At 33.4% G+C, this 26,366-nt stretch overlaps 1 protein-coding gene across 1 annotated transcript; it reads left to right on the plus strand.

Annotated features, from left to right (window-relative positions):
- Window positions 1-4,255: 4,255 nt before the first annotated feature.
- LOC138320630 (uncharacterized) lies at window positions 4,256-14,750 on the plus strand. Its single transcript, XM_069263746.1, has 4 exons — window positions 4,256-4,683; window positions 11,180-11,273; window positions 12,624-12,692; window positions 13,504-14,750. The coding sequence occupies exons 1-4, from the start codon at window positions 4,555-4,557 to the stop codon at window positions 13,617-13,619; spliced, it is 408 nt and encodes a 135-aa protein (XP_069119847.1). The 5' UTR covers window positions 4,256-4,554; the 3' UTR covers window positions 13,620-14,750.
- The last annotated feature ends 11,616 nt before the right edge of the window (window positions 14,751-26,366 follow it).

Below are 26,366 nucleotides of genomic sequence, written 5' to 3' on the forward strand. Positions count from 1 at the left end.
ATAGATAACTAAATCACTAGTTTTAGGATAATTTGTTACTCCAATGTAGAATACGTGTCGTTCGTAACGTACCTCCTACAACTGGGCTAAAAGGAGCTGGAAGCTTTATTAGCCTAATAACTATTCACTTGGAACACTGGGGATTTTTCCAATGTCAATTTCAATGCAGTTATCTACTGAGTACTAGTCATACATTTCTACTATACAACCTGTCCTGCAATACCATATTAGATTTAGTTTATGGAACTGTAAATGGATTTCTATTTCGTACAAAATGTTTTATTCGGGCAATAGGAAGAAATCAAAGAAATAGAACGTTTACGAAAACCCCAGCGTTTGCTGTGCGTTTTGTGAATATTTTTTTGGCACACGTAAGCAAATACTTTATTGATATATGTTATCATGATTGTACTATCTGTCGTAACAGTTTGGTTTATAAATAAAAATCTTAAAAGAACAAAAGAGTCACGAAGCCTGCATTTTCAGTTGAAGATCTTAAATCATAACATAGGACTAGAAAGTACACAGACATATTATTGTTCAAGATTGTCTCCTATACCAGGGGTAACTAGCTTGGTTTGAATGTATGACAACATCATCTGGTTATATAAAAGCCTATATGTCATACTTATCTTAAAGTCCGACACGCATAAGGCACAATAAATATTGGCAGCATTTGCCGAAACATTAACCGCGATTTTCTGGTAGTGACTTGTCGGCCACACGAGTCACGTCTTCAATCTGTCTGGCACGTGCTGTCCTAAGCAATCAATAAAACTGACTTCCCTGGCCGGGATCGTTAGGGCGATCAGGGAGAGCGCAAATTATAGTCGTGTAAGGGTACAGCACTTACCGTGTCAGTTATAGGGAGTTTGTTAGACAAGATGGGTTACAATTTGACGGGAAAATATAAATCTTATGATCGGAAAAACTTCTCGTGGGAGAATAATTATAAGGCTTGACGCAAAAGGACCTAAATATAAATACAAACATTTCCAAGTATTTTACGGAAACTCGATTTATATCGGTTTTTTTTAAAAGTTTTATTAAATTCGTGCGTGGGACACGATTTAATGTACTGAGTATGTAATTTAGACAAATCTAAATAAAAGTATACATTGCCTAAACAGTTCTATATAAAGGTATGAGAACCATACAATAAAAAGCTAACGCCTCCATGTGATCTTTATATAAACCAAACCTGGGTTCAGTCGATATTTTTTTTTTATTTCACTTTGTAACATTATTCTCTGAATCTGTTACGCAAAGAAAAAAAATACGGTAGTAGCGAATTCAATTATAATAACATTAATTTTTGATAATGACTCAAACGGTTATAGTTTAGCGATGGTATGTATATCACTTAACAGTCGTTGTATTGGCAGTATTGCATTTAATATAAAGCAATGCAACTAAGAGATAACAGTAATATTAAAATTCAATATGCATATTCAGGGCATCCTCTAGGGTTTCGAGCTTTTTCTGTAATAATGTGAAATTGTTTTGTTGATTTAGATTAATACAGGATATAATCCTGAAAAAGTCTTAATTATTTTACTTGTATAAACACATATTTCTATGCACTGACGCAAATATTCAATGGTTTTTGTACACTTGCAATCAGCGTGCTAATATGTAACACATTTATATAAAAAAAACAAGACAATTGTTAAACATATTCATATGTTTAAAAAAAGCCAAGACAATTCGACGAAGGAAAAACCTCCCACCAATTGTGCCTTGATGTTGCGCAATATTCCCTTGCCTTGGCGGACCCATATACCACGTATGAAGTTCCAGTGCCTCATAATGAAGGGAAAGAGAAAGAGCCCAGCTAAACTTCTCCCAATCATGTATGTGATCTGGCTGGTATTTGGCCACATTGCACCAAGATGGTTTCATGTACAAGTATTCAGTTTCACTACCTCAGAATATAGCACATTTAAAGAAAAGGCGCGGAAAAGTTATTTTTAATTGAGATTAAAGGTAAAAATGTAGGTGACAGTAATCTGATATGAGACACATCAACTTTCAGGATATTCTAATATAGGAGATACATCCAGTTATTCTTTTAAACGGAAGTCAATGTCCTCGTTAAAAGGTCGCAAATTTTGGTAAGAGAATTTAAAAAACGACGTGAATTGCGCTCACAAAATAATGACGAAACAATCGATACCTACCCACAAGGGAACTAACTCTGTAACATGACGGAATAAAGAAGGGGAGGGTGAATTTTCATTGTCTTATACTATAAGAGGGAGACTACGGAGTACATTAAAATACACTATAATTTAGATGAGTGCCATACCATTGTCTAAAGAACCTTAAGTCCTCGTGTTTAGTCTGAATCGTTTTGGTTTTCATATAAATCAAATGTTGACGATACGGTTAATGAAACCCTCGGAACTAAATTATCAACCTTTTTATCACGTCATCCACTCGGTATCCAGTGACAAAATGAAGGACTCAGTTGGAACTTGGCAATACATTTTGACGTTTAAATTCTTCGAAATGTAGGTTATTGTAGTTACACAAGGACACCATATATTACCACTACCTAAGAATACAACCTCTAACACGTCCATGGACGTATAATATACCATAATAGTCCACTACAAAAAATTAATTTATCTGTTATGTGTTTTTGCAATGCAAATAATAACACCACGAAAATTAATTGTACACAAGATGGAACTGAGATATATTGTATGTTATAGTTTGTTCAATATTGAAACCGTACCCGTATATAAACACGCTGTAAAGAAAAGGAACTTGGTACCTGTATCACAAAAAAGTGGAAAGTTTACCGTTCGTTACGTATTGCCATTTCCGTGTTATGGTTTAGGAAATGAGCCTAATTACCTAGATTAGGAAACAATGGCGCATACCTTACTGAATGAGCTGTCGATACATATTACGAGACAATTTCATAATTATGTGGAAATGGAACTATCCGATGGGTCACAAAGTGCAACAAAACCGTACAACTAAACACCTGTTGTGATACCAACAGCAGGGAGAAACTATCTAACACACCTAGACTTATCTATGTGTTTCTCGGTCCACCTGGGCCCAGTTTCATCTACATGTTAATGTATCGGACCCTGAAGTTCCATTCGTGTGCACTGGTCTCCTGTAAATTGGATACATATAAAATATCAGTTTACAATATGCTTATCCATAAGCATTAAAATCGAAGAGTATTGATTCATTCGTAGAACTTGCTGTCAGATTGACGCAATTATGGATTAACTAAACGGCGTTTGTAAGAAGGAAAAGGGAAGAGAAAAACAAACAGCCAATTTAATAATAACATTGCATAATTCGATAACATAATTGACGTATAACATTTCATCAGAATGTAGAAGTTAGTATATTCGTTACATGTACTTGACGTTGGGTCTTTACAATTTGCTGTGCCAATTAGAATTTCTAGCATCATTTATCAATCTTAAAGGTGGGCAATTAAACTTCTGTTAATGGCCAAAAAGGACAACTTTTTACCAACAAAAATAATGAATTAGAATCAATTAATATTTAAGGGTAGTAATAATTTACACATCTCTTATCATGCAAGAAAAACACTTTGATTTCTGGTTTTATTCTCCAATACAACAGTACAACCTATCTTTTCCGTCCTCTTTATCGTTGTATGTTAAAGATACTCCACCGCTGACAGGGCATAAATGATATTCATCATTTGAACAATAATTGGTGTTTAATCGTGTATATATATGTCTAATTAGGACAAAAAATAACATAAAACAATTTATTTTGCTTTTGGTGCATGCGCAATCAGTACTTCATTCAACGTAGGATATAGTGCCACGGATTTTTTCGGGATGCAATTAATTATTTTTCATACTTTTCACTTGAATTAAAATTAGAAGCTCAAACTTTTCAATGGTGGTAATGGTGTAAATTAAGTAACTTTTGTAACTAAAGAAGAATACTTAATTGTCTGCTCCTGTTTTAGATAGTGAAAAATACCATTTGTCAGCGGTGGAGCATCTCTAACTGTATCTATCTTCATCGCAGACAAAAGTAGTTAGGCAAAAATAAACACGTTTAATGGAACACATGAATGGTTTATATATGTTGTTCTAATATAGAAACCTGCAATGAAGATAGTTCCTTCTAAATACGTCCGCGTAGTGTGATTTGTCCCGACCATTGCTCATTCTTGTTGCTCCAATATCGATCCCTAGTAACACCGTCTCTTATTGGCCAATGGCCGTTAGATCTGACTTAATAGGCGTCCCTTCATTACGACTGCCCAACTTGCTCGGTTTTATTGTAGTTGTATAGAGAGTTAAAGGGAGACGTGAAGTCATCATATAACGATATATTCCCTCTGATGGCAGACATCCAGACATTTATTGCTAACTACTTTTAATAAGTCTAAAGGGTTACCAAAAGGAGTCCAATACCCGTTTTTTGTCTATAAAACCGAAACTTACTTGGAAGCATTATCAGACTGGAGCACTTCGCCAGGTTCTTTACTGGTTGAAAATATCAGACATCTGCAGAAGAAAAGGACAGAAAGAAGCTACAATGAAGGACGCGGCATTTTCTCTCACCCTAGCCATCATGTTGTTTTTTTGTGTGTCCGAAGCCTGGCTTACACGTTACAGCAATAGGGCATCAAGCAGAGACTGGAAAGACATTCAGTTGGACGAATTGGTAAGTGAAGTAGGAATTCAAATTTCTTTATAACTCATGTAGTTACGTAACTAGCTCAGATTTGTATAAGTAATGCTTTATTTTACAAGAAAACTACAAGACATCAAAGATTAATCCGAATAGCATTTATTTAATTCAAATGTTTCTTTTCTGGCATAAAATTAATATGAACTCATAAAACCCACAATTTTCCGTGATATCGCATATCAAGATGGTACAAATGACATTTATTCAACAATTACTGAAGAGAACGAAAGATAAATCTTCACGTGCTATTGAGCAACAATAGATCTTTATCCCGCTTTTAACTGCTTTTTAAATCATTGTAAAAAGTAAGAAAATCGTTTTTGAAACGGAATTTTGACGGAACTTTTTCTTCTCTTAAACATCAAAAGATACTTAGTCCAGTTTAAACAGTGCCTTGTTCATCTAAAACACGACATCATAAATGAAACACATTTATCAATAAATTTGAAAAGCTTTATAAGTTGATAAAATAAGTTATAATAAATTTACATCACAATGATATTATATCAAGTAAATAGATAGGCGTGAACTAATTAAAATTACTTTATAAGTTCAATTTGCGAAAGCGCATTTTAGAGCAAACCAAATACATGTATGTACGCCGGCCCATAACCGAACTCATAAGTTTTGCTAATTTAACCTCTCAGTTACATGTAATCAATTCTGTCAGAAAAAGTTAAAGAATGTGAACATTTTTATGCATATTAGCGATTAAAAATATATTACATGACTGTTGCTATATGAAACTAGAATCATTTTACTGTTATGTTACATTTGTGTTCACGTCAGCAAAATGGAAAAAAAATTATTAATTAAAAAAAAGAGAGGAAAAACCCCCAACAGTTTATTACTTTTCATTTTGAGATATATTTTAAATAGAGAATGTCATGCCTTATTAACAACAGTTAACGTAATATCGCGAATAATCTTACCTTGTTCGTAACAAGCACTTTTATTGGCTTGAAACTACATTGTCAGTCAACAACGTAAAAATGACGTCACAATTTATAACGTCGCATTTGATTGGTCGATGCGACAGCGTAGTAATTTCTAAGAGAAAAGAGTCCATCTAAAGATTGACTCAAATATGTTTTATATTACAAAAACATGAGTAGTGGTTTATTTAGAGCATTTTTGTGTTATATCTCCATAATGATGATACAAACGTAGTCAAGTTAATACATAAATTTGACAGATCAACAAAAGGATGATAAATTGACAAAAGCTTCAACGGAATTTGATATTAAAATAAACTATAAGGAAATCCATACAGAACATGCCATATAACAATTGTAAATGATAGAGAAGATGCATTAATGCGCAAATTTTGATTACGCAATAAATATTACATAATGATCAGGTTATAAGAACAGAATGGTTGAATGAAAATTATGGTAAAAGCGTGCCTTTTATATTACAATGATAATTGGTTTTAATAGAGTATGGCTGTATTTCTTAACCGACAACGTCTGACTTTGGGAAATGAAAAGGGGTTTGCTATTTTTGAGGCCGATATCATATGATATTTTTACATGTAGTCTTGTCTTTCTAGGTTTTGTTATTTTGTTTGCTCGCCAATATAGATATTTACATAATTTGATTGTTATACTAAAAAATTAGTAAGCGATATAATAGGAAATGTAACGAAAACGAAAGTATTGAATGATATATCAAAACTTTCATTTTTTTAAATAAAGCTAATACATGATTTTTATCAACTAAATGTCAAAATGTTTGAGACCATTTTTCTTCAGATTAAAGTTATATGTGCCGTAATTTTCATTCTCACGATTCAAGAGCAGCTTTTAATACTTTATTCACCACCGAAATATTTAAAATGCATAGGTTTTAATTTTACAATTACGAATAAGAGCTAAAATTATGAGCACGTACGGTCAGACGATGAAGCCAAGTTGTAGTCTACAATTTCATTTTATATTTTTACAGTGTTATTAGTAATTATAAAATTATTTCTGTAGGTATTGTTCAGTCATAACATTCATATGCCATAGAAACAAGAAGTTTACAGTACATAAATGGCGTGTTGTAACTTATGTTTATAAGGCATCATACATGTTTGTCTGGCCATTTGAATAATTTTCATAGCTTTATTCATCAAACCTGATGCTTTTCAATAGATTACAGAAGAAAAAATAAAATAACAAAATTTTCGCCCATGTATGGCTCATATGACTTTAATAAAATAGTTATCAAACGTATCATAATTGAGTATTTATCATCCGACATATCAACTGATTCTAATAAAGTATTTATCAACCAAGATATCAACGGACCCACATAAAGTATTTAGCATTTTGATGTTGGGAATATTTGGAAAGGCTAACTTGTTATCTTGAAATCGGACATCCCGTGAGACGGTTGAATTGTGTTGTTTCTGGATTCATTTCCATGTATGCTAACCTCTTATATTATAAGACGCCTATTTCAGTGGATATGACTAGTCAATAGTGCTGTTGAAAAGTACGTTGTATATTAGGCACGGACGGTCACTATATCAAACGGTAATATATCACGAAGGGTTCTCTTACACAGTAAATTGTCTTGGCCCTAGGGGTTCCAACTTATAGCCATATAGACAGGATTTTGTATATATTCGATTTTCACGTTCTACTTAAAGATCCCTGGTCATTTGTATAATTCTATCCATAATCACGACTAAACGGCTATTCGAAGGCAAATAAAAATGTATTGATTTTTGTAACCAAAAATAGTCTTGACGCCGACATTCTTAGAATCATTGAAAATGAAAAGTGATATAAAGTAATATCGGGATTGTTCAGGACAAACAATTCAATATTAAACTTATCGAACAGGCCAGATCGGTAATGAATCCTTCATACCGCCAATTACCAGTCTATGCTGCGCGGATATTGGCCAATTTGTAACGTTTATGAATGGTCGTTATGAGAATCGCTTGATCAAGCAGCAACAACGGACCGTTTATGAAGCTAATACACACTGCTTAGTCGTGCTAAGCCACATTGATTTGTTATTTTTTAAGGAGTCGTGTAAGCCACCCTGTCCCATTTTGCATTTTAGTTTAGTATTTTCTACATGAACACATTTGCCGTACAAATAATGATCGTGTTATTCTAATGTCCCTCTTTATTTTCGGAGTTTTTGATAAGAACATATAATGACCGTCGAAGTGCGATGAGCAGCAATTTTCTTCCTCCATGAGTAACAAGGCATGTCACATGCCCTACGCATTATCTGTCTTTTCCTTTTGGACACAATTATTTACTTGGCCGATTTATAATACAGTCTGTCGTGTCATTCTTCTCTAACTTCACCGAGTCGTGAAACCTTGCTATGGTTACCTTACAGAATGCAGGGCTCCAGCCTCGTCGTCAAGGCCGGGGCTTTTTGGAATTGCTTCCTTTACAAGAGCAAACAGTTTGATATTGAATGGGACTAAGTTTCCTGGCCAAAGAATGTTCTTGGATACCGATACAGGAACTACTATTAATCTTCAGGAGGGCCAATCAAACACACGTATAATCTATTTATAGTTGATTGTTTATCTGTCGTTTTTAATGCAGTGGATTGATATAGGTTTGGGTATCATTTTCATACAATATTTGCTTTTGTTTGAATTTGTTTGAATTGGCTAATATTTTCAATAGTTGATTTTACTATAAAAAGCATATTTGTTTATAGCTGACAAATATAGAATAATAAAGCAAATCCCCTTATGACAAAAAGTCAATTAATTGCTTTTCAATGTGTGATAGTGAAATAATGGAGCGATACGAGTAAAGATTTTATTTCACAATTAGCATTAATTTTTAAACATCAATATGATTGTGAATAAATACTATTCAGAACCAGCAGGCAATTAGTTTCTATGTATTTAATGTGATGGAGAGGAATACGAGGTAATGGCTTTCTTCGTTCTTTGTTAATTACAGTTGTGATTCGAGCCACGTTATGTACTCACTGCGATGCTAATGGGCAATATCAAACATTTCTATTTAACTATGATGTCCCTTAATGGAAATTTGATGATTATTTTAGATAGTTTGACTTCATAGTGATCATAAAGATATTGAACATATTCCTGTTTGTGCTGTTCCACTCAGAATGAGGTGCATTCAAACTCATTACATGTCATAGTATTTTATTTTAAAAGAGTATTTGTATGGAATTTCATAAATATTCCATGCAATGTATGACTAGGGTAGACAGGTCACAACTTTGTTTGTTGTATCGGAGTATTTTAGTACTTAAGATAATGTGAAAAATGATTTTAAAAAGTAGTGTTTTTAACCCTGTCAATGATTTACGGGTGTGGATAATCTACTTTAGGTTTTTGTACAACAAAAGTGTTTTACCAGAGTGGAAATGGTGAATATTTCAGGGAAATCGGGAATAGGCTAGATCTACATTAGTAACAAAATTCATAATGATGAAAGTGTGTTTGTTTTAGAGTCCGAATCGAATGTAACAGACATTCAAATCTTATTCCATTCGCATTTTTAAAAAAGCTTGATACGAAATAAGAAAAGATTTCTTTCGTGATATCTCGTAGAATATTTAGGTTATGGTATCTAAATTGAAAACAAAATAAGTATTGTATTTATCCCATGAGGCGATTGAGAAAGTTGTATTTTCAGCTGACAAGTAATGGTATGTACAAAACAAACGTTTGACCATGAGCGTATCCCATGAAGCACATTTTTATAATGTTTTATGATAGATACCAGTAATTAAAAATATATGAAACAAACTATAAATAAACATATTTTATATGTCATGTAGTTTCGTTCATCCGAAAAAGCGTGACGGGGAACGTTATTATTGGGAGTAAATGTGTTTAGAGGACTCAAAGTCACACCAAAATTAGAGCCACCTTATTGTAATTAGTTCATTGTAGCAATACAAATGAAGCCTTTACGGTTTTAGAACACGTTAAATATAATATTATTTTGCATGTCTATAAAATCCCTTCTTTGGTATAACTGAATAAAGCTAGTTGACAAAAAGTGCATATGGATCATGACTTACCACACGTCTTACCGCTGACGCATAAATTGTCGAACTGCGAGTAGATTATGTCATAATATACAAAAAAATGTTTATTGTGTATTCCTTCACGCAAAAGGATTTTAATTCATAGATAAAAATTCAATTTTGCTTGTAATTAGAATTTTCATTGGCTTAAATATTTACTTGATCAGCTCATAAACGTCGCTTTTGATTGGCTGAGACAATGAATCCACATGAATTTGGAACAGAATGATCTTTTATCTGTGTGGATATGTCATTGCTAGTTCTTATTGCTCACGAAACCGATACCTGATTGGATAATAGTCATCGACTGTAACAACTGTAGCTCCCCCTTATGATGGTTTCAATGGCGTCTTTGACGAGGTTGTATCTGTTTGTCTTCCCCCTTACGGCCGAATTGTTGATGATAAGTATTGTTGATATGGTATCCTTTCGGGTTGGATAAGTATTGTTGATATGGTATGCTTTCGGGTTGGATAAGTATTGTTGATATGGTATCCTTTCGGGTTGGATAAGTATTGTTGATATGGTATCCTTTCGGGTTGGATAAGTATTGTTGATATGGTATCCTTTCGGGTTGGATAAGTATTGTTGATATGGTATCCTTTCGGGTTGGATAAGTATTGTTGATATGGTATCCTTTCGGGTTGGATAAGTATTGTTGATATGGTATCCTTTCGGGTTGGATAAGTTTCTTGATATGGTATCCTTTCGGGTTGGATAAGTATTGTTGATATGGTATCCTTTCGGGTTGGATAAGTATTGTTGATATGGTATCCTTTCGGGTTGGATAAGTATTGTTGATATGGTATCCTTTCGGGTTGGATAAGTATTGTTGATATGGTATCCTTTCGGGTTGGATAAGTATTGTTGATATGGTATCCTTTCGGGTTGGATAAGTATTGTTGATATGGTATCCTTTCGGGTTGGATAAGTATTGTTGATATGGTATCCTTTCGGGTTGGATAAGTATTGTTGATATGGTATCCTTTCGGGTTGGATAAGTATTGTTGATATGGTATCCTTTCGGGTTGGATAAGTATTGTTGATATGGTATCCTTTCGGGTTGGATAAGTATTGTTGATATGGTATCCTTTCGGGTTGGATAAGTATTGTTGATATGGTATCCTTTCGGGTTGGATAAGTATTGTTGATATGGTATCCTTTCGGGTTGGATAAGTATTGTTGATATGGTATCCTTTCGGGTTGGATAAGTATTGTTGATATGGTATCCTTTCGGGTTGGATAAGTATTGTTGATATGGTATCCTTTCGGGTTGGATAAGTATTGTTGATATGGTATCCTTTCGGGTTGGTTATTTCTACTTGGGTTTATGGTCTACTGTTGTATATCTTTACCAAAACTGTCATTAGACATGTAACAAGGAACGTTGTATTTATCAAATGTGAGTAAATCCTGTCTGTCTATTTACTTTCAGTGTAGCAAGACGGGAGAAGATTGCTTACAGTCTAATAACTGCTGTTCAGAATCAGACGTCTGCCTGCTTGACAGAAAAACCTCCATTTTGTCTGGTAAGATTTCTGACATGGAATTTACCCCCAACAGCTTACAATGCGTATTGGGTCTATGAATTGTAACTGTTATGATGTAAGCGTAACATTGTTTTTGAAATCCGTAGGAAAGCATTACAGCTGTTCTGGAAACTTCTTGAACTTATGTAATGTTTATCTATAAAGAACTTTAGGTTATGGGATATTGATGAAACTGCCGAAAGGCTAGTACAGTTATCAACTCTCACATTATAGTTATTATTACAATAAGTGAATAAGATCTTAGTGTAGAATTCCCTAAACTATGTTCATCGCTAAACAGTGTACATAACGATAATCATACACCCTACTTTACAATGGAGTAGCAAAGTGACCAGTCTAGAGGAAGGTCACTTTTATATATCATTATATATCCTACAAGATTTCGAAAGCTTTCGGGATATAAAGTACATTTGGGCATGCATCTCATAGGAAACCTATGGATAATAAAGTCGTGAGGTTACAACGTTTGCGATCTTAATTCAAAGTGCATATGATAACCTTCCAGCATCCGAGAACAGTTCAATATCTTGGTCATGATGTAATGATAGACACACCTAGGTTAATAACTTGATGAATTCATGGAATAGGAGATTGGTTATTTTTATAAATATTCATTGACTTCAATATATCATAAGTAAGGCAGTCTGTGGAGGAAATTTAATAAAGGATTTCGCCGCATCGAGCATCGTGTTCGTTCAGAAATTCCATCTATACTTATTTACAAGATTTCCGTCAGAGAAACATCTCGCAATCAACAGGAAAGTACTTAATATGGTGAATTATGTATTTGCATATTACAGACTTTTCGGTCCTTGCGGTAGTTTTTGATTGTGGTTGCGAGAGTAACGTCATATGTTATAGAGAAAATTACAAACTAGTGATAAACTAAAAAATAATTATGTAATTTGAAAAAATGGGATAGGTAAAACAAACGAACCCTTGAGAGAGTTTAAAAATCAAGTTATTTCAGTAATAACCGCTCTTGAAACAAGTTTTAGTAATCTTGTGATTGGGACATAGAGTTACAAGGTTTTAAGGCATTTGAGCTGTACATAGAACATTCAGTGAGAATACTGTCATATACATCTTTGCTATGCGCTCATAAATACTTTTTATCTCGTAAAAGTAATAATTATCAAAATACATTTGATGATTAACAAAAAGTTAAATGCACTCTGGAAAGAAATAAAATCAGTAAATAGCAAATGGACTTTCAGGATGATAACCCCTTATCCTAAAAAATGTGGCTATCACTAAGTATAATTAATTAAACCCGCATTTGAAAACAGTTTTTAAAAATACCATTGATATTTTGATTTGTACTTTTAGGTAGGCGAGTGGGGTATTGCAGAAATGTGAATATGTTTAAATTGTCGGATTTCCCTATTAAATATAAAGGTAAGTAATACACATATATGTTTATACAATGTTTATTTTTATACGTATAGTTGTCGTTCTAGGTATGTAACCTAACACATTGAAGCGATTTGTGTTTTGTTCCCCATTCAAAAAGAAAACGCATAGATAAATGTAAAAATGAAACAGTGTTTTTCAAATGATATCTATTGTCAGCAGTGAATAGCAACATTTCGTTATTTTTGCTTTATCATTCAATATATTGATCGAATCAAGCACTATAATACGCTGATATTTAATCAACATGATTTTGATTTCACTATTGTGATATAATTTAACACCCTTGGTCTGACTTAGTGATGACAGTTCGTTGGTTCTATTGTAATATGATTTAACACCCGTGGTCTGACTTAGTGATGACAGTTTGTTGGTTCTATTGTAATATGATTTAACACCCGTGGTCTGACTTAGTGATGACAGTTTGTTGGTTCTATTGTGATATGATTTAACACCCGTGGTCTGACTTAGTGATGACAGTTCGTTGGTTCTATTGCGTCAAAGTGTAACACCCTTGTCTGACTTAGTGATGACAGTTCGTTGGTTCTATTGTAATATGATTTAACACCCGTGGTCTGACTTAGTGATGACAGTTTGTTGGTTCTATTGTGATATGATTTAACACCCGTGGTCTGACTTAGTGATGACAGTTCGTTGGTTCTATTGCGTCAAAGTGTAATGCACTGTGTAATGTAACAATGAATTACCATTACTACGTTAAAGTACTTTAGAATATCAACAAGGTCTATATAAGCACATATCAATCCCAGTGAAAGTAATAAGTGACATTTTTTAGGAGCGGAGTGTGACACCAGCGCTGAGTGTGACGACCTGTGCTGTCGGATAATCCCCCGTCATATTTACGGGGTATCTCAGGAGTGCGGTACCAAGGAAGGCTTCATGTGTGTGTGAGGCAGATCGGGAGGAATATCACCTTTATCTTCACTGTATATGGATACTTTTTTCTCTTTTGGTGGATTGTGCGCTGTTACATATTGGACACAAAATTGATTATTTGTGGAATTTAGCTTACTCTGAATTTTATAAAAAAAATCAAAAGAATGTAATTTTATTATTACCTATCTCTAGGATACCAGAAATTATTGGATTACTCATACGAACCTTACATGTAGCCATCCCTTTGAGCCACACTCAGTACCATGTACCCTGACCAGTTATCACAGGTGTTTTGTGAATGTCATCTACACTTAACTCCTTATCTTTTTTATCAATTATGCTGCTCATTGTTTCATACCTACCTTTATCTTTACACGTAATTACCTACCATTCGTAATTTTCTTTACATATATTTTCGTCATCGCCTCCTTTTTATCACTTTTCATAATTGGTGGTTATCTTTAGCTACTTTACCAATATATTCGTGGTTTTTAAAATCATGCGTTCCATCCTATAATCCCCACCTGTAATAACCGATAGTATGATCGTGTGGGGCTTATCTATTGCATTGGTAATGGTATATAACATCCGGGAAAGTCAAAGAACTATTGATATATAACATCCGGGAAAGTCAAAGAACTATTGATATATAACATCCGGAAAGTCAAAGGACTATTGATATATAACATCCGGGAAAGTCAAAGGACTATTGATATATAACATCCGGGAAAGTCAAAGAACTATTGATATATATCATCCGGGAAAGTCAAAGAACTATTGATATATAACATCCGGAAAAGTCAAAGAACTATTGATATATTACATCCGGGAAAGTCAAAGAACTATTGATATATAACATCCTGAAAAGTCAAAGAACTAGAGAACGTTTAATAAACCCAGGTTGGAAGGTATATTTAATTAACATCCTACATTCTGGAGCTGTTGAATGTCACTTCGGTAGGTTATTGGTTGGCGGATTAACTTTTACCATTAATTACATGTTTTTTGTATTAAAAGAGGAGGACAAATACCACAGAAATTTACTACCTTTGCTACAAATGTTTTCTTTGTCTTCTGAATTAAGCACCTAATATCATCTGTATGCATTTATGGAATTCTTATTCACTTATTAAAATTCATCGTTAAGTCGTTGTGTTTATTTTTTGTATCAGTTGACATCTGAGATGTCTATAAATATAATATATAACTCCTCGTTTAAATGTCTAACAAAGTTTTTCATGTAAACAAATAAAATCATGATTTTTGTTTTTGTTTAAGATTAGTTACACTAAGGCATATCGGCATCCTACGCATTAGTGTGTACAACTAGGGCCAAACTATCAGTTTGGTTTGAAGGTATATTAGTTTGGAACTGAAGTTTCTCTCTCTCTCTCTCTCGTACATCACACACCATAGGGAGACAGCATGCAGTATAGAAATCGAGAAACAGACAAAGTCAAAACAGGTCCACTCCCAAAGTATAACCTATCTCTAATACACTCCTTACGGTAATCAATTTTAGTCTAAGTCGTTCGTCTCTCCAACTTAAAGGAGTAATTATATAGACAGTAAAGCTGATTTACGCAGAAAAAACCAACGTCCGACTCCATCAAATTATCGTGTCTCCACTTCTACTTCTTTTTGGCGTTTTGGCTACTTGTTCTACATAGTTAAATAACCCTGACAGTTTAAAGGACATAAGTCAAAACAAACCAATTCTACATATACTTATTACATAATATAGAAATTCAGACGACCAGGGCTTGCACTTTACTGATTATGGAAATTTTTTACATTTCCACGAACCTTGTGAAACATTTGCCTTTCTTAGAACCGTTTTTCCATAAGCGATTCTTAAACCGAATCAGTGTGTAGCAAGAAAAAAATAACACTGGTTGGTTCAACGATGATATACACACACATATAAAAAAAATGAAAATGGCAATTATGCAGCACACTGAATAAACTTACTAAGGCCTTAAACAACACGTTATTGTAACCCTATACCGGGTATATGTAATGCTATATCTCATATCACTGCCATTACATATACGTTACAAAAGTTAGAAGGACGTAATCCGGTAAACGACACGAAACTGTTTCAATCCAAACGACAGAATAATCTTATTGGCATCATATCATTGTAACCCTACAACTTTCAAATCCTTGACGTCTAATAGCTGGAAATGCAAGTTAAAAACAAAATGGCCGTTCACTTCCTTGGAAACGGAAGCTATAGTCATTAAGCATCCAAAACATTTGAAATACAATATTTGTTATCCCAACGTGAAATTTTTTTTAACTTGCATAGTCAGCTTTAAGGTCCCATATTCAAGCAACAGAGAGCAATCTACGCGATAATGAGATTCCTACATTTTTCTACGGTGCACAAGTACGTATTTTATTGTTGGAAAAGGGGATTGTAGAATAATACGTTATCAGTGTTTGTGATCAATAGAAATACAGAGACCAATAAATATTGCCATGTGGAGTGAGTCTTCATAAAATGCATTTAAATAGTCCGGCATGGTTATTATGACATAGCATTTTATCGAGCGCATATTCAAAGTCATTACCTTGTGCATTAAGTAGTTATTCATTAAATGAATAATACCTGCATGCATATTCATAAAACTGATTCAATTCCATCGGACGCTCTTACAAGTTGAAGCATTTTCTTGTTTAGATGAGCGCCACCAAATTATGATCAGGTTTGATACATGGTATTTCATGATTACTAGAGGCGAAGCAGACTGAAGTTTTTAAATGAATCCATCTGAAAAGCAGTCGAAACGCTATACCAAAATTATATATAGGCTTTGGTATATCTAATGTTATCTAACCAATACATTACAGAGATTAAGACGAGTAATTGGATGTACAATACACAATTTGTCTTACATATAGTTATATATAAAAAGGTTGTTTAAAGACAGATACCTTGTTGCAATTTGGGAAATAATTACATCATCTCCATTGGTGAATTTCTGAATTAACCCACGAACGAATTCTAATTTTGGAATGGAACCCATGAAAAGCACAATAAATATTATCATTATTTTCCTCGTATTTCCTGTCAATTTTCCTTCTACCCAGATATTTGATTTCCTTGGTTGTATACATCACGATCTTTGTGCTGATAGAAGCCTGCAAGAGAAGTACATTCAAGTAATAAAACTAATTCACTTTTGGAAAACTTATTTTCTTGTATTTGATATGGATTCAAAATAATTCCTAGAACTAGTTCTTCTTTCAGAAAACCAAACCCACCTTAAGTGACATTTTAAACGTAATTGCAGAGTTATCCTTTGATATTCATTGGTATTCTACGAAGGCGAGAACGTGTTCATTAATAAAATGTTTCCATCATATCTTGATAAGATGCAAGACGCCCACATTTAGAGATCTTGTCATTAGCTGCCTTCCCTTTTCCTCTCACTTACACCAACACGAAACCCAATTAGTGGATATCGTCGTTGACATTTATAGCAAAAACATCACACAAAAATCAATTATGTCTTTCAACTTACAAACGATAACGGCCATATCTTGGCGATTACACACTGTCTGGAGCAAATCGCTGGACCGCAGTTGGGCAGTCCCCTTATTATTAACTTGGTTTACTTTGATAGGGCTAATCAATTCACTGGCCGATTGCTACCTCCGTAGATAGGTAGTCATGCATTTAATGAGGTTTGCAATCCTGCATATTCTATAATCTTTGGTGAAGTGACGAGAAAGACTTCATTATAAAATCTGGTATGGCTAGGTCAGTCACGTCATTATAACGAGAGTGACGGATTGTTATCGGTTTCCTCCGGTGTCAATAAATCTTTATTTTTTAAATTCTCCTATTTACTGTCAATGATTTTGTTGAATTAATTCTATCAAATGAAAATGAGAACAATGTTTATCCCACATGTCATCGACTCTTTTATTCCTATTATTGAATTCTACAGTTCATTGCAGGTAACGTTAAAACTGTGTCTGATTCCAAAGTCATCTAATATCGTCCGAAGAAGCAGGTTGTATCAATTGCAACATTTCGTGCTAATAATTTCAGTATGGCTGGAATAACCCAGCGTAGGCCTGTACAAATATGCATGTCTTTTAGAGATAATAATGCTCCGTACATAAGTGTCCCTCTATGTCATTCAGTGATGTTAAAGACCCATATATCAATTGTTCCGAAATACTTACTTTAAATTCACCTTAGGAACGCAATGCAAAAGCAACGAAACAAAATCACAAGTAAAGAAATTGTCTTTGTAATGAGTTTCTATGGAGAATAAGTAATTTCCTTAAATTACTGAAAAATGGTTCAACCCTCTTAGTCTCGTTATTAGTTGAAACCTGTTGGTAATGGAATTCTACTAAAATCATACTAATAAGAAGAAATAAAAAAAAAACAATCGTTGACAAATGATTAGCTGCAATAGATCCAATGTTAAAGAAGAAGTTTGAGAAATTAGAGCGAGTTGTAGACAGAATCAGTCTAATCTACAAACAATATCAATTAAGTTATCAATCGAATACATGTACATATCAACTAATTTCGAATTTGATACAATACAGCATAAAAAATATTTGAAAATTGAAAATCAACAAAATACTTGTCCTTAAGCCATATATTCGCATTTTATACAATAAATCTAGCTAGTATGTCCTTGGAGCACAACATGTATAGTATCATCAAACGTTCATAGACAATATGAAATGCAATGCTAAACTTTCAAACTGGCTCACAGTATCACAATTTCACTTGTCAATTACTATCCGCAATATATTGAATATTCTGTGATGTTTGTAGTGAATGAATAGATCCATGGCTCAGTTGCCCCATTTTTATTTGCAGCATGTTTCCTTAGTGAGCCCCTGTGGAAAACCAAAGGGGATTTACCATAAAATCCCACGTTCTAAATATTCACATTGTAAACAGATAAACAACGAGATAAAAAGACGACTGTTGCATTACATAAACGATTTAAATGCTGCACACTACTTTTGTACTTGTAGTAATATATTGTTTTGAGCTGTTTGTATAAAGTAAACGTTAGAAGACACGAAACCGTCCGCTTTGTTTTAAATTGCCAGTTGGTAAAAGTTTTCCTGTCTTATTCGAACACGCCCCATTTTTACGTCATACTTAGTTTCATTTAAACAATTCCAAAAATAAGAAATGAGCTAACCATATAAACAAAATGTTGTTGACTTAGAACAAACAGGCCATAATATTACAGTTTGCTGGATTCACGATTCCAAAAATTATAATATATGATACTGAGCTGGATAACTTCGATTTAGACAATGTAAAATATATCCAATATATGGCAAAAGTGTGACTAAAACATTTCACTTTTACTTATATAATCATGATCGAGCTATACATTCGCAGCTTTAGCAACAAAATAAATACATGATTAAAAAACATATGTGCATCAACGACGTAAACAATAAAAGAGATACATGTGAATATGTGTATCAGCGAAATCAATATAAATCGAGTCATTTATTGATCAAAGTTGGTTTCATGTTAATGCATAGGTCAAGATAATGCCAACATGTTTGGCTGTCTTCAACCATTTTTCTTCATTTTCACTTTTACTTTCCTAAAAATAAAGATTACCAATAACTTTTGCATTTATTTTCTTTCACATTATAATTCATACTAGCAGTATGGCATAATACATGTTATTAATCGCAGGGCTTTTCATTCCAATAAGATTTGAAATGAGTGTTCATTTCATGAGATTTCGTGAAATGAGTCTTAAAAAGTGTTAATAATAACTACATTACTATTCATTTCGAAGAATTTTAACATCGTCAAAAAGGTGCTGCAAGAATTCCAGCGGAGGTAGCCGTTATGTCCCGACGTCCATGAATGCAGACGTCACATCATCATTTCTGTCATGACGTCACAATGAATTTCCTGTCCGACAAAGTCAATGAAAATCGTTCCCATAAAAATATTACACGTGTGAAGTCACTGGATATCAGACGGATTATGTGATATATATACTTATGATAATATAGGCAGACCGCTTCATCGGACAAGCACACCTGGTTACAGGCATCCTTGATACTCCAGGGGTTCCGATACCTACGATCTCTGCACCCTTGTACTATCTCATAGTGAAACTGGGGGCAACAGAACAGAACAGGTAATTTAGTCCTTTGATGTTCATCAAAAGAGCCGTATAACGATACACTGTGGTTTGCTGTGTGGCTTTGATGTTAGGCGTCGCTCTCTCTGTAGCCTTCAAAGGAAATCTTTGCTGACCTGTGATTGGTCAAATGTTTTTCGCTGAACTGCCTTCAATTTTACTATGAGATAATCCAGGGGTGTAGAGATCATAAGTGATCGGAACCCGTGGAGTATCGAGGTAGGTTACAGGTAAACTGCTCGATAATGAAAACCCGCGAAAATTAGTCGGCGCCAAAATATTACAAAAACATATACATGTTGTAAAAACCGTAAATGCGTGAAAATATTACTTAAGCATTATTCTCAATGTCTTTTGGGGTTATGAAGTCATAGACAAAACCGGACGGACATTCCTCATAGACGCGAAGTGTTTATGAGAAAGAATGTCCATCCGTTTTCTGTCTATGACTTCATAACCCTAAAGGTACGATGGCCGACAGGAGCCTGGCAAAAAGATATGAAAAAACTGTAACGCTTTTTATCATGGTACAGTTTTTTCACATGTTTGTGTACCATAAATGGTACAAAAACATGAAAGCATGGTACACAAAGATGTGAAAGCAGTACTTTCTGTACTAAAAGAACGGCCGAAAACAGCCATGGCACAGAAACATGTAAAAGGCGAGAGACTCAAAGGTTACTGAGTTTGACAAATGACTTCCTGATAAAGCTGTCAACAGTTAGATTGCATACACCTTCATGGAAAACACCATAAAACAATTAGACAAATTCGATAATTGTGGCAACCATGTTTCATTTATTTGTCTACATTATAAGAATGCCCACATCATACAGGTTTTATATAACAATTCTAGGCCCAAAGTTACAGCCGAAAAATAGCAGAATAGTTTCGTTTCTGTTTTTCCTCAGAAGTGCTCAACGACATTTTACGCTTGTTGTGACGCCCTAATCAAACTCCTGCTGTTCGGGGTCAGGTCAGGTCATGGTGTTTGATAACAACATTCCAATGCTCCTTTCACATCTTTGTGTACTACGCTTTCGCGTGTTTTTGTACCACTGATGGGACAAAAAGATGTGAAAGCTCAGACCCTTTCATATGTTTCTGTACCACGCTTTCACATGTTTTTGTACCACTGATGGTACAGAAAGATGTGAAATGTAAGTCGTTTCACATGTTTATGTACCATGCTTTCACATCTTTTTGTACCATCAGTGGTACAAAAACATGTGAAAAGGATTTAGCTTTCACATCTTTTCGCCGGCTCATTTCGGCTATTGGTACATAAACATGTGAATGTAATCTGAATTTTCCAGAGATGTTTATAATCTTTCTGTAACGCACTTTCACATGTTTTCGTACCATATCATGGTACACAAACATGTGAAAAAACTGTACCATGATAAAAAGCTTTACAGTTTTTTCATATCTTTTTGCCAGGCTCCTGTCGGCCATCGTATAAAGGATATTGAGAATAATGCTAATAATTTAATTCAGATAACTCAATCAGGTACTAATAATGCATACATTTTCGTGATTTTACTTACTTTTACATTAAAACAAATGGAGTTGAGGCGCATTGATATCTTATCCAATAATTCAGTTTGGCCAATGACTGCCGCTTTTAAAATGCCCCGTGAAAACGTTCGGTACGTATGACGTCATTATACATGACGTACCATTCTTTCGGTCTATGGAGAAATCACCTCAAAGATCTAACCAATAGAAATAAGTGCAACATATGAAATTAAATTATAAAAACATATACATGTATAGTAAAACCGTAAAGACGTAAAAATATTTCAAAGACATATACATGTATAGTAAAACCGTAAAGGCGAGATCGCCGTGAAAATAAACTGGTTTACAAAATTTACAGCCGAACTATAGTTCTGTAGATCATGTGTGTAAGATTCTGAGATAATTATGTTAAGATGAACACATTCACAGTTAAAAAAAAAACATATTTCACTTAAAGTGGAATGAGCAATAACATTCTTAATAAAGGAGGTAATATGAAATACACAATTTAATTCGTCGAAAGTACTAAAAATATTTTTTTTAAATGTATTTGTAGATAAAATAAATTAGATGTTTACAGATAAAATCAGATCAGACCTATTCTGTAGATATTGTAGATAATCAGATCAGACCTATTCTGTAGATATTGTAGATAATCAGATCAGACCTATTCTGTAGATATTGTAGATAATCAGATCAGACCTATTCTGTAGATATTGTAGATAATCAGATCAGACCTATTCTGTAGATATTGTAGATAATCAGATCAGACCTATTCTATTCTGTAGATATTGTAGATAATCAGATCAGACCTATTCTGTAGATATTGTAGATAATCAGATCAGACCTATTCTGTAGATCTTGTAGATAATCAGATCAGGCCTATTCTGTTGATATTGTAAATAATCAGATCAGGCCTATTCTGTAGATATTGTAGATAATCAGATCAGGCCTATTCTGTAGATATTGTAGATAATCAGATCAGACCTATTCTGTAGATATTGTAGATAATCAGATCAGACCTATTCTGTAGATATTGTAGATAATCAGATCAGACCTATTCTGTAGATCTTGTAGATAATCATATCAGACCTATTCTGTAGATATTGTAAATAATCAGATCAGGCCTATTCTGTAGATATTGTAGATAATCAGATCAGACCTATTATGTAGATATTGTAGATAATCAGATCAGGCCTATTCTGTAGATATTGTAGATAATCAGATCAGACCTATTCTGTAGATATTGTAGATAATCATATCAGACCTTTTCTGTAGATATTGTAGATAATCAGATCAGACCTATTCTGTAGATATTGTAGATAATCAGATCAGACCTATTCTGTAGATATTGCAGATAATCAGATCAGACCTATTCTGTAGATATTGTAGAATTAGTTCGGCGCATTCAATTTGTACCTCAAAAACGATCCTTCAGATTTAGCGCAAAAATGAATACGCGCAATTATAATATGGATATAGAAACAATAACAGAAAACACTATTAAATTAGAACCACTTTCCGAAAAGAGGTTAGATAAGATTACCGCAAAATAAATGTATTGCTATCTAAGAAAGAAAGAAAGAAAGAAAAAGAAAGAAAGAAAGAAAGAGAGAAAGATGACAAACAAACCGAATACGGATGGTAAGGTGACGGTGACAATACTTCATCAACATTGAAGTTTAAACTTTTCAAACGATTAAAGTAGCCAATTATCTCTACATGGTTGTTTTACCAACACTTTTGATATTATAAAATACCATAATAGCAAAATTCCTGAGTGTAATTCATGCTGTTTTGTAATAGCTATGATTTGTTCTTCCATACCAGGTGATTCCACTGTTAATCAACTATTGTTTATTTATAATGAAATTGTTAGCAATATGGACCAGGGTAAGGAACTTCGATTTATTTTTTGTGACATAAGTAAAGCTTTTGACAGAGTATGGCATAAAGGTCTTTTACATAAACTCCAGATGTATGGAATAAATGGAAATTTACTTCTATGGTTCGACAATTACCTATCTGATAGATTACAAAGAGTGACCACAGAAGGCTACTATTCACAGTTCAAGGTTGTAAATGCTGGGGTACCCCAGGGATCAGTACTCGGGCCTCTTCTTTTCCTCCTCTACATCAACGATATCACTGATAATCTTTCAACTAATATCAAACTTTTTGCAGATGACACCTCCTTGTACGTAATTATAGATGAAAACCCAGCACAAGCAGCTCAAGCACTAACAACTGACCTCTCTAACATTAGTGAATGGGCAAAAACATGGGACATCAAATTTAACCCTAACAAAACTAAATCAGTACTATTTTCCAGAAAACATAACAAAAACAGCCCCCCAATAAACTTCTAAAACAATCAAATTACTGACACATCTGAACACAAACACTTAGGGCTTACACTAAAGGACGATGCATCATGGAAACAACATATCCTTAACATATATGAAAAAGCAGACAGTAGATTAAACATTCTTCGTTACATTAAAAATAAAGTAAATCGTCAGTCATTAATTAAAATTTACACAGCATTTATTAGGCCAATCTTAGAATACGCAGATATAATATGGGATAATTGCACACAACAATCAAAAGACCTTTTAGAATCTGTCCAATTAGAAGCAGCCAGAATTATTACAGGACTTAGGTCTGGAACATCTCACAATAAACTTTATACAGAACTTGGATGGGAAACACTATCAGTAAGAAGACACAAACATAAACTAATAATGATGTACAAAATAATGCATGGCCTATCACCACAATACTTACAAGATATCCTAAATCCTTTCAATAACATTAACAATCAAAACAATAATGGCTATGCTCTCAGACAAACAAGAATATTTAATCCACCAATATGCAGAACTAATAATTATTTTGATAGTTTCATCCCACTAATGTGTCGCACTATAAACACTTCTGATAACAATCTCTTTAACTCTCCTTCTCTCTCAGCCTTTAAACACCAACTTAATAAAGATGTCCCAGTTGTAATTGAATCGACCAAAATTTTTAAAACAGAAGGTGATAGAAGAGCTAATATTATTCTTTGTCAACTTAGAAATTTGTGTAGTAATCTTAATTCCCACCTATATACTGACCATCTATCTGATGATACATCTTGTGCTTGTTCTTTTGAAAATGAAACTATATCCCACTATTTCCTCGAATGTCCTTTATATGACCAACATAGACTTTCCCTGTTCACCTCCATTAGTAGTTATGCAAATCATAACCATATTGATATCAATATTCTTCTTCAAGGCTGTCCTGACTGTGATAAAACTATAAACAGACAGTTACTTCACGATGTTCACCTATATATAGGTAAATCTAGACGTTTTAATCTCTATATGATTTAAATTAGCCATGACATAAGTTTTTGACATAAGTTTTTGAAATAAGCTTTTAAAATTTTAAGATTCTCTTAAAAAAAAAAAAAAAAAAAAAAAAAAAAAACCAACAACATTTGAATAACGTTGTATAAATTCTACTCTAATTATCCTCTGATAAAGATATACTTGGAGTATTTTGTTGAGCATGGTTGTTTTAATACGGTTACTTTGTTTTATTCTATATACAGCATACACTTATCTTATTAAAAGAATATACATGTATATTTTCAATTATTTTCAGGAAATTTAACAGTATTGAGAGCAATGACAAGTGTATATATATACACATGGACTGTTGGTCATTGTCTGTCAATATCTGAGTAACATTTGGTCTAATTAGTAATATAACATGTTCTTGTATTAAAATAATAGCTGTATTTGTATTATGTGTGCTGTGTGAATGGAGTATGCAAAAGAGTTATCTCCCTTTATCTGTTGTAAAATTTCATTTCAAAACTTAAATATAAAATCTATAATTGATGTAAGTTTAAACTATTACTTTTGCCACAATTGGAGAGAATTTATATAGGCTTTGCCTGTTATTTAATCCATTTGACCTGTAACATCTTTGTCAATAAAATTTGTTGAAATGAAATTTGTTCTTCCATTGCTGCATTATGTACTATTTTCCAATTATGCAGGGTAATGCCTTGGCCTCGAAAGTATGATCCACGAAATATTAATAATTGGCTGAACTGTAAATCAATTTCAAGCTAAATCGCTATATTTTGATTTGTGAAGATTTAATTTTTTTTTATTTAAATATATATTATATTATTCTATTAAATTAAAAATATTCGGCTTTTTTTTATTTAAGTTATACTTAGAAAAAATAAATTGTTGGATTTGGTGATCAATTTTTAGATTTGGTAATCAGTTGTTTGACTTGGTGTTTAGCTCAAGATTAGAAACATACATTTCATCCGAAACACACATGTAATTTATTGATGACATATTCGCAGTTTGATGTGTTAGTTCATTTGCGATACGATCCATACATATAATGTTACATAAATATATTTTTTGATGCAAAATGCAATACAGATGATAGTATAATGACAATTTGATTCAATACAAACATTGGTGTTTAGGTTACTTAAAGTATTAAATACAAAAAGATGCGACTAATTCCATTGTTTTTAGATAAATAGATAAAGAAATGTTTCGATGGACATTATTAGCATGATTCAAAACTATGAGAACTATCACATACTAGTATCCCAATTTCATAATTCATTCATTACCCGCCCTATATATTGACTTGTGTCTTTGATAACCTTGTTTCAGGTTTATTAAGAAAAGTCATGAATAATTAAGTTTAAAAGATGTAAAGTAAACAGCCACGCGTATGTATATACAATTTCTGACCAGTAAAACCCGCTAAAGATAAACATGTTTAGTAATGCGACACCTGTTGAAGGTATAGGTTCACATGGAATTTCCAAGGTATCTTGGCAGAAAATAAAAGCCTCGAGAAATCTAAACCCCTTAACATGCCAGACAATAATGGTTGATATATCTATCAATCAGTATCATTTTCTGAAATACAGTTTATATAGTACAATAGCGTTACTATATGTACACATTGTGTATTGTATATACATGTACACCGCTAGCTGTAATGATATCCCTACGGTGCCCCGCTCGCGGATTCTTGACGGGGA

Source organism: Argopecten irradians, chromosome 4 (genome assembly GCF_041381155.1).
Source record: "Argopecten irradians isolate NY chromosome 4, Ai_NY, whole genome shotgun sequence".
Classification (NCBI taxonomy): Eukaryota; Metazoa; Mollusca; class Bivalvia; order Pectinida; family Pectinidae; genus Argopecten; species Argopecten irradians.

What these genes read in the sequence shown, in the direction of transcription:
- LOC138320630 (XM_069263746.1), top strand. Translation starts at nt 4,555, where the DNA reads ATGAAGGACGCGGCATTTTCTCTCACCCTAGCCATCATGTTGTTTTTT. An exon ending in ACATTCAGTTGGACGAATTG is followed by an intron (nt 4,684 to 11,179) that starts GTAAGTGAAGTA and finishes ATTTACTTTCAG; the next exon opens with TGTAGCAAGACGGGAGAAGA. An exon ending in AAAAACCTCCATTTTGTCTG is followed by an intron (nt 11,274 to 12,623) that starts GTAAGATTTCTG and finishes TTGTACTTTTAG; the next exon opens with GTAGGCGAGTGGGGTATTGC.